Raw genomic sequence first — 13,881 nt, 5'->3', positions numbered from 1 at the left:
GGGACCAAATTGGGTCATCGGGCTTTCGGCGGCAAGAGCCTTTCCTTGCTGAGCCGTTCCACCAGCCTCCTCTGTCCTTTCTGAGTCCCATCCTCTTTCAACGAAATGGTGGCGTTCCCTTTACAGAGCTATGGGACAGGAATGGGGTGTGGCGAGCAGAACTGACAGTGTGTTCTGGGAAAGGAAACTGGCTCAGCACGTCTCCTCTTTGGGTCCTAGTTTCCTCACTCTGGAATACATGGTGTGCCAAAGAGCAAGGGATGAGGGAAGAGAGAGTCCAGTACCCCCAATTAGAAACTTTCTTCCCCCAGGCCCTACGACTCCATCTGGAAAACAGAGATAAGAGAGAATGCCCTTGGGCCTGGCATTCCTGTTGATTGCTCAATGGGTGTTACAGGTGATGCTCAGCAGCTGACTGGCCTGCTGGCGACAGAGTTTCTGGAAAGCTGAGGGCATGAGACCTAGCCACTGTAGAAGAGCATGTGGTGGGTTAAAGGAAGCATGATCGAAGTCCCTGGTGGTCCCCGGCACTATTCCCAGTCCTAAACCTCCCTGGAGCAGACCACATTCTGGCATGCCTTTGGGAGGTCCAGGATGTGAAACAGACATTTCCCAGGAAGCAATGTCATCTACAAGACAGTGGGGAAAGAAGTATACCATCATTCTAGAAGTTGAAAATACATAAAGAAGACACATCTCTGCACAGAGTAAACTGGAAAAATTAAAATTCTCAACAGTTTTGGAGACTATGGGAACCATCTGCATCATTGTGCTTCCTCGAAGCTTCTTCAGGACCAGGATATGGAAATGTGTTGTTGGAGCCCCATCTACTCCTGACTCAGTTGTCCCCATTGTCAACCACACAGTCCTGACACAACCCATAAGATTTGAATAAAAATGTTGACCCAGTATTTTCCACAGGAGGTACATTACAGGTGCATGGAAGGAAGGAAGAGACATGGAGAGTGGGAAGAAAGGAGGCCCAGAGAAACAGGTATATACAAAAGAAGGGAGTGAGGGACCGAGAGGGAAAGACGGAGGGAACTCAATGAACTGGGAAGGTAGGAGGTAGGAAAACCAGCTCAAGAGAATACAGCCGCTCCCCCTTATCCAAAGTTTTCTTTTCTGACACTTCAGTTATCATGATCAATTGCTGTCCTTAAACAGTAAATAGAAATTTTCAGAAGCAAACAACTCACATATTTTAAGTCGTGTGTCTTATGAGTAGCATGATGATCTACAGCATCCCACCTGTCTTGCCCAGGCTGTGACTTACACTTTGTTCAGTGTGTCCATCCAGTGTGTCCACACTGTCTGTGCTACCCGTCAGTCAGTCAGTCACTTAGGGACCTCTCTGTCCAGTGTGTCCACACCGTCTGGGCTACCCGTCAGTCAGTCATTTACTTAGGGACCTCCCTGACAGTGCTCTCATGTAGGGTTTAATTCCATCCACAGCTTCAGATACCATTTGAAGTCTCACGGATAAGGGGATCTTGCTTAAGCAGCCAGCTGTGGGCCACATCAAGACTTCAGAGCTGTAGAACAGAGCACTGTGTCCTGTCTGTAATGTGCAATCAAGAGCCACGTGGACTAGCTGAGTCTGAAGCAGGAGGTTCCTTAAATCCAAGAACTTAGCCGGGCGGTGGTGGTGGTGCACGCTTTATCCAGCACTCGGAGCAGAGCAGGTGGATCTCTGTGAGTTCAGCCAGCTGGCTACAAGTGAGCTCCAGGAAAGGTGCAAAGCTACACAGAGAAACCCTGTCTCGAAAAAACCAAAAAAAAAAAAAAAAAAAAAAAAAAAAAAAAATCCAAGAACTTAAGGCCAGCCTGGGCATCGTAAAACTCCTGTCTCAAAAAAGGGGTGAGGCTTGGGATGGCTTGAGGCACAGCACTAGCCTTGCCTGCAGAGGACTCTGAACTTGACCCATAGTACCACACACAGGCAAAAGAAAGCGGGGGAGGGCCAGGCAATACAACACATTGCGGCATTTGGTATTTCTGAGTAAGTAGCCCAGAAGCAGCAGCCTGCCATAACTGTGTGACCTTGAACAAACCTTGCTGTCTGAGCCCGGGTCACCTTGGCAGCCCTTTCTAAGGTCTATGTCTCTGAGAAGTTCTGCAGTGGGAGATGGTGGAGAAAGCTTAGGCTCAGGGCCTGCTTACCTGGGCAGGAGGGATCAGTACAGACCGGCTGGCAAGGGACCTTTTCGCAGCTCACCTCTCCCAGCTGAAGAAGCAGAAAAGACACCGTGAGGAAGCCCAGAGTACCCTGTTCGCCTGGGGCAGAGCTCTCCAGGGCCTCTTGTACCAGTAGTGGGACACACAGAAAAGTGTTGGGTAGAGATCGAAAAGCCTGGGCCCTGGTCTGGATGACAGGTAATGCCAACCATGGCAAGACACCTTCATCTGGACTTCCAAAGAGGGATGGGTGTCCAGAGGCAAAGGTGAAAGTGAACAGCAGGATGGGCAGATTAGCTCGGGGCCCGTGTGTGGCACGGAGGCCTGGCTGGCAGCCCCAGGCCCTCAGGCCAGCTCACCTGGCAGATGCACCGGGTACAGGGCTCGTCATCCAAGGTGAACACCTGACCATTCACTACCTTTCTCCCTTCAAAGTTACAGTCTGCAGAGTCAGAGAAGACAGGATGATGAGATGCAGGTCACCCGGGAGACTTGGGTATGGATGGCTTTTCCCACTCACCATGGCACACAGGGCAGCACTCGCCATCCGGGTGGAAGGGGTAGGTACAGGTGATGGGACAGTCCACAGGTGAACAGGCCACCGAGCCCAGCTGTAGAACACAGGACACACATGGCCCCTGAGGACATTAACTGAGGACAGCTAATATAATGCTAGGGAAAGCCCAGGGCTCCCAGCAAGGCAGACCCATCTAGGCAGCCATATTGGCCAATCCATGGTAGGATGGGGGTTGAGGGGTGACATTTTCTCAACTAGGGTCCTTCCTAACTTCTCAAGAACAAGGCCTGACTTCATCCATGAGGTCACCTGACAATAGTGACCCATTGAAACATGCAGAATTATCCAGGAAAGCTCGGCAGCAAAAAAACAAAAACAAAAACAAACAAACAAACAAAAAAAAAAACGAGGGAGAGCTGGGCTGTGGCTCAGTGGTAAAGTGAGTTCCATCTGCAGCATTGTAACAAAAACAAAGAAACTCAGAGAAAGGACCAAGAAGCAACATTTCCCAAAGCACATGGCTGAGAATGTACAGGGACAGTGGGCAGCGGGTTCCTCAGAGGCCACAGAGATGTTTACCCTGCATTTCCCAATCCATGTGTTGACCTTGTACCTTTTCACACATAACCAGCTCTGAGGCTCACTGACACCCAACAGACACACCGCCACGGTACACAGCAGCTCTAGCCAAGCATTAACTTACCAGCATGATAAGCAATGGGACTTTTGTCCTTCATTCTCCAAACATGAAAATTGAGCGTGCACTAACCTAACAGGTTTTCTAGAACGAGCAGTGGGCTGCCTGGCCCTGGGGTGTCCCTGGCATGTAAGTGTGATCCAGGAGTGTGAATACTAAGGTTCAGTGCCTGGCTCTTCGACCAGTCATGAACTCATGAGCAAATGACTTGGTCTCTGAAGTCTGGGTCTCTCATGCAGAAATGATGAGTTTCACTGAGTTTGGCAACCCAGAAAGCAAGAATACTGAACCAGCCAGAGTTTTTAAATGATTCCCTGACCCTAGCTAAAGAATCATGCTAGACAGGCTGTGGGAAGACGGCTTTCACCAGGACCAACAGTGAGCCTTCTCTGAGGTTCAGGAGCTGATGCTGGGGGTCAGGGTCCGATTGGGTGGTGCATACCAGACAGATGCAGCTCAGACAGGGGTCCAGCACTGATGGGAAGGTCTCGTTGTTGTAGAAGATTCTACCTGTGTAGGTGCAGCCTGCCAAACAGAGCACGTGGTGAGCAGCAGCCAGAAGGGTGAGGAGCAGTGAGTGGTCAGGTGCCTGGCCAGGGCAAAGGTTGGAAGTTTATCTGAATAGCAAGGGTCAGGCCCTGTACCTCCCCAGAGGTTAGGCAAGCAATAAGCATCCTTGGAATGGGTCCTGGCTGCTTACTATGTCTGGATTAAGTAAGGAGGACATTACAGAATCTTGCTTCAATGTCTTCATAACAGGGGTGGGGTGTCACTGAGGAACTTGGGGTGGGACAGGCAGATGACTCATGAGACTCAAGGTGGTGCTGGAGACACACAAGGTTTCTGTCCCTCTCCAGAGTAAACTGACAAAAATCCCACCTCTCCAAACCAGTCCTCCCATATCCCCCATTCCTGATGTCTCCAAAGACTCCAAGTGCATGAGGCCACTTGGATGAAATTGTTCACATACTGGTAAGTACTAAAGCACATGGTAGCACAAGCCTGTGAATTCCAATAGTCAGGAGCTGAGGCAGGAACATGGAATTCCAGAACAGCCTGGGCTAAAAGGCAAATTCTAGATCATGTTAGGTTACATAGTGAGACTCAAAAGAAAAAAAGTGTAATATATATATGTGTGTGTGTGTGTGTGTGTGTGTGTGTTTAATTATATATATTTATGTGTAATATACAATTATATATTATTACAATATAATAGATTATATAAATACAAGTACATATATTTAATATATAAATACAATATATATAATTGCATATATATGTATAATAAAAGCAGGTGAAACAGTAAGAAAATATTTTCATTTTTATTTCATTGGTTTTGTTGTTGTTTGTTGTCTGTACTTGGAGTGCAGGGATGGAGCCCAGAGTCTCCCGTACTCTAAGCAAGCCCTTTCTACTGAACTGTACCCTCCAACAGAACATGGCTCGTTTTATCTTATTGTTTGAGACTGACTCTTGCTATCTGGCCCAGGCTTCATCCTCCTGCCTCCCTCCCAAGTACTGGGGCTCGAGGCATGTGCCAACAAGCCCAGCCCTTAGGGGGAGATTTTTTTTTTTAAAGAACAAAACACGCATACCACACATCTATCAAAAGGTGCGCACATCACAAACAGGGACTAGAAATACATAACCACAGGGCCGACAGTGGTACATGGGCCCTTTTAAATGTAGCCTTGCTTTATAGTTTTTCTATGACAAATTTAGTTTTGAAATAATGGAAAAGGTCAAAATTTCTGTGGAATCTAGCCTTGTTGGTGTTTTTTCTCACTGGCCCAGTTTTCCATGTCTGGTTCCTATGCCAGCCCGTGAGGACTGTAAGCTGGGAATTTGCATACGTGGGTCCAGCACTGAGGCCTGGCCTTCGGCCACTTCGCTTCTCTGAGCTGTGGGTGCCGAGCAGGGTGCCGGGAGAGGCAGAGAGCTGAGGTTCCCATGGTGCTCAGTGAGGAGGGGCCTGAGGCAAGGCCAGCAGGGCCTCCAGGAGCCCTGAGAATTGCTGTCGAGGGTGAGGTAGGGCCTCGCCAGGGTTACCTGCTGAACAGTCAGGACAGCACTGTCCAGGAATCCGGATGGGGTGAGGGCAAGAGTCCACGCAGTCTGTCCTGTGGCAGCTCACAGAGCCATTTGCCTGAAGGAAGAAGGAACTTCACCAAGGCTTGAGACAGCAGGGCCTGCTTCCCCACACCAAAGACAAGACAATGCCGCCCACTGTCTGTGGCTTGCCCTCAAGGATGCCAGGATGAGGCTGGGGAATGGTGGGTCCTCCCCACCCTTCCCCCATGCCAATGAGGACCAGCTGCTTAGCACAGGTGATCGAATCTTCAGGAAGGTTTTGCCTATCTCAAGAGAGGGAAGTCAGAGCTGGGATTCTGTCCCCTCTGCTTCCTATCCTATCCCTCAGCAGCAGCTGAAGCCATACCATCACCCCCTCCACATTCTTCTCAGCATTTCCCTGGAAGCCTGGCTCACCCCAAACCTATAGAGAACAATAAAATCCTATTTTTATAGAAAACTATTCCACCGGAAATGCCTATTTCAGAAGACCAAAATGCCATACGAGGATTCTTCCCTTTCTCTCTTTCTCCCCTCTCCTCTTAAGAATTTGAACATTTATGGCCTCTTATTTTACTCTCTTGTAAAATGAGTGCCAGGAGCAGTCATGAAGGAGAGCCTCAGCAGAAAGTGGCTTTTACTCTTCCTTCTCACTCCAGCAAACACGCTCAAGCTGGCATGTTATGAAGCATCCTAAACAGTCATCTGGAAATTAAGATGTGGGGCCTGGAGACCCTGCAGGACTGACAGGGGCCCCCTAATGATACCCCACCCCCACCTGCTTTATTTAGAGGAATAAAGCCCCCAGGAACCCAAAGCACTCAGAATGGAAAGGGAAGCCTTGTGCAGTTTCTTAATAAACAGCCATGTTTGACTTTCAAATGCACACTCTTACTTAGCTATGACAGGGTGCAGGTCAAGATAAAACATCCTGACACAAAAATGGTACCCCAGCCATCCTCTGTGAGGCCCCTGAGGCCCCCGAGGCAGACCCTCACAGCAGCAGCTCCCTGCCCAAGCATCTAAGGCAGCCGCCAAGCTCTACTGCCCTCAACCATCCACTGAAAGCAGAACAAGTGGGTTCCAACCTGCCCAGGAGGGAGTCTAAGGCCAGGCTGGCAGTGGCCCTGCCTCTGTCGGGGAGGCAGAGGGACAGCCAGGTAAAGCAGCTGAAGGCGAGCAGGTTGTCATTCACCTGGCAGATGCATAACTCACAGGGATCACCAGGCGACCAGATCTGTCCAATTGGAAACTCAACCCCGTTGTCATCTAGAGAGCAGCCTGGCAGGAGAGGTACCAAAGGGAAAAGACACTTGGCAGAGCGCCAGCGATGGAGCTCAATGGACCCACAACACCCCAAAAACAAACAGACAAAAGACAAAACACAGTAGGCAGGAATGCTCCCCAGAACTACAGTACCACTCTTCTAAAGATGAAATCCCATGCTCACAGACATACACACCACACAAACCATAGACACAAATGTTTGCTTAATAGATATGCAAACTTTTACATAAACATATCAGACAGACAAACACATACATTCCCAAAAAGATGGCCTATACTCAGCCACATACTTAGGGACCCACAAACTTATACTAACAAAACACAACCCACAGACACACACAAAATACAAATGTATATTTGCATATATGCAAATGCATACACACATACATCATACATACTGGCACACTCACAAACAGACACCCTCAGAGACAACAGGGTCACACACACTTACACAATCAAACACAGACGTTCACTGGCACAAAAACATATACATCAAATTACACACACATCATAGGGAACTGGTACAAACACACACAGATGAGCATTCACAGGTATATCATATAAAACTCAGATATATTCAGACACAGATGCCATTCACACACCAACACTTAAAAGGCATATCCAACTATACATACTTACAGGTACACTCATACAAAGCACCCTTCCAAGGATACACACACAGGCAGGCCCACTCATTAGTATACTCACACACACAAACGTACACGCTTCCATAGTCACAGCTCACACACAACGCTTTATAAAACACTCGTATTCACACCACTAACACACACACACACACACACACACACACACACCATCAGTCCAAGTGTGGGAAGCTCAGCCTCCCCCCTGTGCACTTGAGCCCTGTGTTGGGGGCCAGGCAGCCAGACCTCACCTGTGCTGGGTGGAGGCTCCCAACAGGTAAAGCAGCACTGTCCTGGGCCCAGCCACCACTCCTCCCGAGGGCACTCCAGTTCTGGACACGGGGTAAAGGAGCACTCTACCTCCCCGTTCTGGAAGAGAGACAAGAGCACACAGCAGTGAGGGCGGCTCCCCAGCCCTGGGCCACCTAGGGCTAAAGAGAAGGTTGGTGAGCAGCCATCCTCCAGACCCTCCAGTAAAAGTGAATGTCCAGGGAAGCAGGAGCAGAGAAGGGTGAGTCCTTTAGGGAGCTAAAGGAAGGTCCTGCGGTGTTCCCCCTGCCCTAGGTGAGTCTCTACCATCTCTCATCCTCCCTCTTCACCCTAGTTCCATCGAGACTCCCTCCTACTGCCCTTCACTCCCACCCCCTCCCATCCCTCTAATCTACTCGGCTCCATAGCTAGGAAACTCTCCCAGATGTCAACCTCATCATGCCACCCCACCACTCCAAGCTTTAGCGGCTCAGTCCAGTTACTGGACCGGTCTGCTGTCCGGGAGCCTTTCTCACCCATCTGACACAGACATCCTCCTGAGACAGAGAGGGTGCTTGGCCTCCTATGCACGGCCATGTCTGATGCACAGCTGTGAGAGCCCAGCTCCCTCCTCTGGCATCTCTGCGGCACCATCCACGGTGCAGAGCTGCCCATGGGATGGGTGGAAGAGGTCTTCTCAGAATCCTCTCTGCCCTCTACTACTTCCCTAGCCCATTTCTCCTGGGGGCACTCACCAGCTGATAAACTACTGTACAAAGACCACATCGCCCAGCCTGCTTCCAGCCGGAAGACACATCCTGAAAACCCACCTGCCTCTGCTCCAACCAGAAGGTACAGCACCCTCAGCACCTCACCTGACTAGTCCTAGTCACCCCTCAGGTCTCCACTGTCCCTCTTTCCTCCCAAGAAGGTTTGAGGTTCCTGTGCCAAGCTACAGGCTTGGCATGCCCACCTAGGCTATAGGCTGCCAGTCAGTGGAGGCTGGCGCTCTTCTGGGCTGAGGGTGTGTGTCCCCAGATCATAGCAAGTGCTCTACCAATACAGGACTGAAGAAGACTGACTTCATAGAGACTGTTGTAAGGCATGGGAGATTCCTACAGGGACTGCTGCCTCAGTCTCTCCTTTCGATGCATGGCAGGTTATCGTCTCCATGGCAAAGCATCTTGGGTAAATTCCTATGCTGCCCACCCAACTCCTTCCCATCTTCCACCGGGTCAACAGGTGCAGGAACCTCCCACTGGGTCAGCAGGTGCAGGAACCTCACAGCCTACCTGGCAGACACAGGTAGTACAGTCGTCACCACCTCCACTGAACACAGCCCCGTCCGTATACCATCGGCCGTGGAAAAAGCATCTCCCTGCAGGAGACAAGGGCAGAAGGGCTCTCTGGATAGAGAAGCTAGAAGAGTGGACGGATGGGCAGGGAGGAGCAGGGCAGCTGCCCCTTGCCAGAACTCAGAGTGCTTCTCAGCCTCCAAATCCCAGACCCTCCACACAAGTTACACCTAAAAACCTACAAAACCAGGTCATTACCCCAGAGGCAGTGGGAGCCCAAACAGCTACACAGTAAGAAACTAGGAGGAGCTGTGCCAGAAGATGGACAAAGAACATCTGAAGATCCTCCCCAGGGTAACACCAGCCCCAAAGCCTGCCAAAGAGTATATTCATTCAGGTTGCTTGGGGATTCAAGTCCCAGCTCTACATCGCAGAGCTGACTTAGAGCAAAAACTATTACTCTCTTGAAGCTACTGCCCTTCACTGTGCAATGGAACTGACGGTTCCCACCTCACAGCTTTCACACTAACTGTACAAAAAGAACTTCAAACAAACAAACAAAACAAATTAATAAAAAAAAAAACCAGTCGGGTGGCGGTGGCGCACCCCTTTAATCCCAGCACTTGGGAGGCAGAGCCAGGCGGATCTCTGTGAGTTCAAGGCAAGGTTGGTCTACAGAGTGAGATCCAGGACAGGCACCAAAACTACACAGAGAAACCCTGTCTCGAAAACAACAGCAACAAAAAAACAAAGTCAGACATGGTGTCTCATGCCTTTAGTCCTGGCACTTGGGAAGCAGAGGCAGGCAAAGCTCTATGAGTTTGAGACCAACCTGGTCTACATAGTTAGTTCCAGGACAGCCAAGGATACATAGTGAGACCCTGTCTCAAAATAAATGAAAACAAGACAAAAATAATAACAACAACAAAATCTCTTAAGTTAGAAAAAAACTGTATGCCAGGCCTGATGGCACAGCCTGTATCTCCAGCCGCATGGGAAGCTGAGGCAAGCAGAGGAACCCTCAAGGCCTGACTGAATCTAGAGGGAATCCTGGGCCATCTAGGGAACCTAATGAGGTCCCCTCTCAAAATAAGAAGTATAAAACGGGCTGGGGATGCAGCTCGGTGAGAAAGCACTCGCCTAGCTTGCACAGCTCCCCAGGCTCAATCTCTAGTACCGTGGGAAAAAAGGAATTTAAATTCTTAATTACATTTATTAACTGGGGGATGGGCATGATGTAGAGATGAAAGGTCAACTTGCAGAGGTTCATTCCCTCCTACCAGGCGGGTTGCAGGGACCAAACCCTGGTTATTAAGCACCTTTACCAGTTAAGCCATCCCACTGACCCAAGATGATGTTTTAAAAGAATGCCAGTTCTGAAATCAGGACGATTTGAGTTGAAGTTCAGCCTCATCACTAACTGCTGTGTGTCTCTAGACAGTGACTTGACCTCTCTGAATCTGCTTTTTCATTAAAAGGGAGCAGTGAGCAGTACTCTCTCATTGTAACAACTCAAGGACTCAACAGACCAAGAGATGGCAGGTGTCCCAAATAGCTCGGGACACATGCTGGTGGGGAACATCCCCTCTCGCTGATGAGGTCATTGTTAGACTTAACTTGGAAACTGAGAAGGAAGTGAATAAAGTATATGGGAGCTGGGGGTGGGGTATGTTAAGACAAGCTGGCCTTTGGGGGGCGTGTTAAGACAAGTTGTCCTTCAAGTGAGTGCTGTGGATATCACTCTATATAAATAAAACACTGAAGGCCAGTGACCAGGCAGGAAGTATAGGCGGGACAAAGAGAGAGGAGAATTGGGGAAACAGGAAGAAGGAGGGACACTGCAGCCACCGCCAGGACAAGCAGCATGTAAAGACTCTGGTAAGCCACCAGCCACGTGGCAAGGTATAGATTTATAAAAATGGGTTAATTTAAGATAAAAGAACAGTTAGCAAGAAGCCTGCCACGGCCATACAGTTTATAAGTGATATAAGCGTCTGAGTGATTATTTTATAAGTGGATTGTGGGACTGCGGGGCTTGGGGAACCTAGAGAGAAGCCCTCCAGCAACAAGTGAGAGCTTTTTTAGGGGATTTATGAATGTCACAGGCAAACAGGCAGCCCCTGTGCAGTGGGGACCAAGAGAGACTAGGGTTCTGCTAGACAAGAGAGGTGTCCATTCTCAGGAGAGGGGGATGTCCCACCCCACAAGATGGCAGGCTTAGTTAGTGAGTAACTGTGGGATGGAGGTAGGCACTACAAGTGAGGGACTGCTCTGGGTGCTTCTCCCTGCAGCAGCCTTATCTGCAAAGGGCCTGCTTGCCTTGGTTACCTGAAAGGCCTGGGTTGTCTAAGTCATAGGAAACCATGTTCTTATATCACAGTAGGTTTAAAGAGATTCCTCTACACCCAGGGGCAGATCCCTGCCAAGAATGGGCTCATAGCCCCTTCTGCCTACACTCAAGATGTGTCCTAAAGGAAGGGACAGGAGAAGGCCAAGCCATGAGCATAGTCTGGCCAAGGTGAACATCACGAAGGAGACAGTCATTCAAAACGAGTTATTGAGTTACATCATTTGACCCACCCTTTTAAAGCAGGAGTAGGTCTCCCCTCTCCGAGCCCAGTACAAACTCCAAAGGCACTTGCTCCCCAACACCCCAAACAACAAAAAATTCCCAAGAGTCACCTACCTGGGACACAAGTACAGCAATCTGACTGTGGGGGAGTCTTGCAGGGACCAGGCGGACACTCCGGGGAGATACAAGACACATTTCCAGCCTGAGGAGGCAAAGGATGGTAGTGGGGACAAGGGTAGGGCCAGGTTCTCTGTCAACCACACCTTTAATCCCAGCACCTGGGAGGCAGAAGCAGGCAGATCTCCGTGAGTTTGAGGCTAGTCTGGTCTACATTGTAAGTTTCAGGCCACCAAGGACTACTTGAGACTTTTCTTTTTTATAAAAAGATAGATAGATAGATAGATAGATAGATAGATAGATAGATAGATAGATAGATAGATAGATAGATATTTCAAGTTAGGAGCTGGAGAGATGGCTCTGTGGTTAAAAACACTTTCTGCTCTTCAAAGGAACAGGCGTTTGTTTCCCAAACTCACATCAGGCAGCTCACAATAGCCCTTAACTCTAGCTGCAAGAGATCAGATACCTTATTCTGGTCTCTGAACACCCCTGCCCACATACACAATAATCACGGGGTTGGGGAAATGGCTCAGTGGCTGAGAGCACTTCTTGCTCCTGCAGAAGAACCAGGTTCAGTTCCCAGCACCCCCAGGGTATCTCACAACCATCTGTAACTCCAGTCCCAGGGGATCTGACACCCTCTCTTCTAGCCTCCAAGGACACCAGGCACCAAGGGCACCATGCATAGACACATATGCAACCAAAACACTCATACACAGGAAAATACATAAATAATTTTTTTTTTTTTTTTTTTTTTTTTTTTTTTTTTAGCCTGCACGTATGTCTCTGCCAGGTGCCAGATCCTCTGGAACTGGAGTTACAGACAATTGTGAGCTGTCATGTGGGTGCTGGATATCAAATCTGGGTCCTCTGAAAGAGTAGCTGGTGCTCTTAACCACTGAGCCATCTCTCCAGCCCATAAATAATTTTTTTAATAAATAATTAAAAAGTCAAAATAATAAAGTACTTTTTTTTTGAGAGAGGATCTCACAGCCCAAGCTATCCTGTCTTGGAACTCAACATGTAGATCATGCTGGCCTCAAAATCACAGAGATCTGCCTGCCTCTGCCTCTCAAGTACTAGGATTAAAAACATGCCACCATACCTGACACAAAATACATCTTTAAAAACAATTTTGAAGTTAAAATTAAAAAAAAAAACTCTCCAACATTAGGGTCATCTAGACCTGAGTTCCAGTGTCTATGTCTGTTGCAGAATATTAATTTGACTATGTAAAGATGTGTTACATTTGTTTATGTTGTGGAATATTACTTTAACTAGGCAAAGATGTGTTACATTTGTTTATGCTGCATTTGTTTAACTATGTAAAGATGTGTTACATTTGTTTATGCTGCATTTAACTATGTAAAGATCTGTTGCTGTTGTACTTTGCCTGCCTAGGTAAGGCACATTTATTAGATTGGTCTAATTAAAAAGCGGAATGGCCAATAGCTGGGCAGAAGAGAGACAGACAGGGAAGGCAGGCAGGGGGAATAGGAGAAGGAATTTGGGCTGAGGGAGAATGGAGTAAAGCATACAGAATGAAAAAAAGGTAAAAGTCCCAAGGCAAAACATAGACGAAAAGAAACAGGTTAATTTAAATTATAAGAGCTAGCAAGAAACGAACCTAAGGTAAGGCCGAGCTTTCATAACTAATAAGCCTCCGTGTCATGATTTGGGAGCTGGTTGGTGGCCCCAAAGAAAGCCTGTAACATATGCCTCCACAAACAAGATTTTAGGCAAAGGATATCACATCTCCAGGAGCTTCTACCATGGGCCTCACTACATAAAAATGGGAGAATGCACATAAGTTCCTAGTCTCTGCATGCTTAGCACACAGGAAGAGCTAGATGAATGCTACCGGCATTCTGTGTGTCCCTGATCATACACCACCCTATCCACCATTGTGGTCGGCCATGTTTAAAGATGGACAGAGGGTGGCAGCAAGAATTGGTAGACAAAGCCTGTAACAGACCTCAGTTCAAACCTCAGCTCCACCAGCTCCCAGCCTCCATCTTTGAATCTGTAGATCAGGGACAGTATTGCCCACCCTGCACTTGCTGGGAGCCTCTGGTTAGGGAACAGAGGAAGGGCACCAAGCCTGTGCCTGACATACAGTGAGTGTTCAAAATCAAATGCATACAAGCAGCATCTGGCACAGTAAATGCTTATGATTATTCTTGAGGAGTGAACTTGCCAGAAGCAGAAATACTCTTAAGAAGGCCAGGGAGCTTAGTGAGGCTGCTCTCCCC

The 13,881-nt window shown here is 48.5% G+C and overlaps 1 protein-coding gene across 1 annotated transcript in view; it reads right to left on the bottom strand.

The window, feature by feature from the left end:
• The window catches only part of Vwce (von Willebrand factor C and EGF domains), a 29,798-nt gene that overhangs the window by 2,798 nt on the left and 13,119 nt on the right, over positions 1-13,881 (bottom strand). The window contains 9 exon segments of the mRNA XM_028884243.2: positions 2,164-2,227; positions 2,538-2,620; positions 2,699-2,789; positions 3,835-3,917; positions 5,442-5,538; positions 6,658-6,743; positions 7,645-7,762; positions 8,935-9,020; positions 11,624-11,711. Coding sequence (XP_028740076.1) covers positions 2,164-2,227; positions 2,538-2,620; positions 2,699-2,789; positions 3,835-3,917; positions 5,442-5,538; positions 6,658-6,743; positions 7,645-7,762; positions 8,935-9,020; positions 11,624-11,711 — 796 coding nt within the window.

This window comes from Peromyscus leucopus, chromosome 1 (genome assembly GCF_004664715.2).
Source record: "Peromyscus leucopus breed LL Stock chromosome 1, UCI_PerLeu_2.1, whole genome shotgun sequence".
NCBI classification, from domain to species: Eukaryota; Metazoa; Chordata; class Mammalia; order Rodentia; family Cricetidae; genus Peromyscus; species Peromyscus leucopus.
Note: the sequence above shows the minus strand (reverse complement) of the source record. Positions and strands in the feature narration are given on the sequence as shown.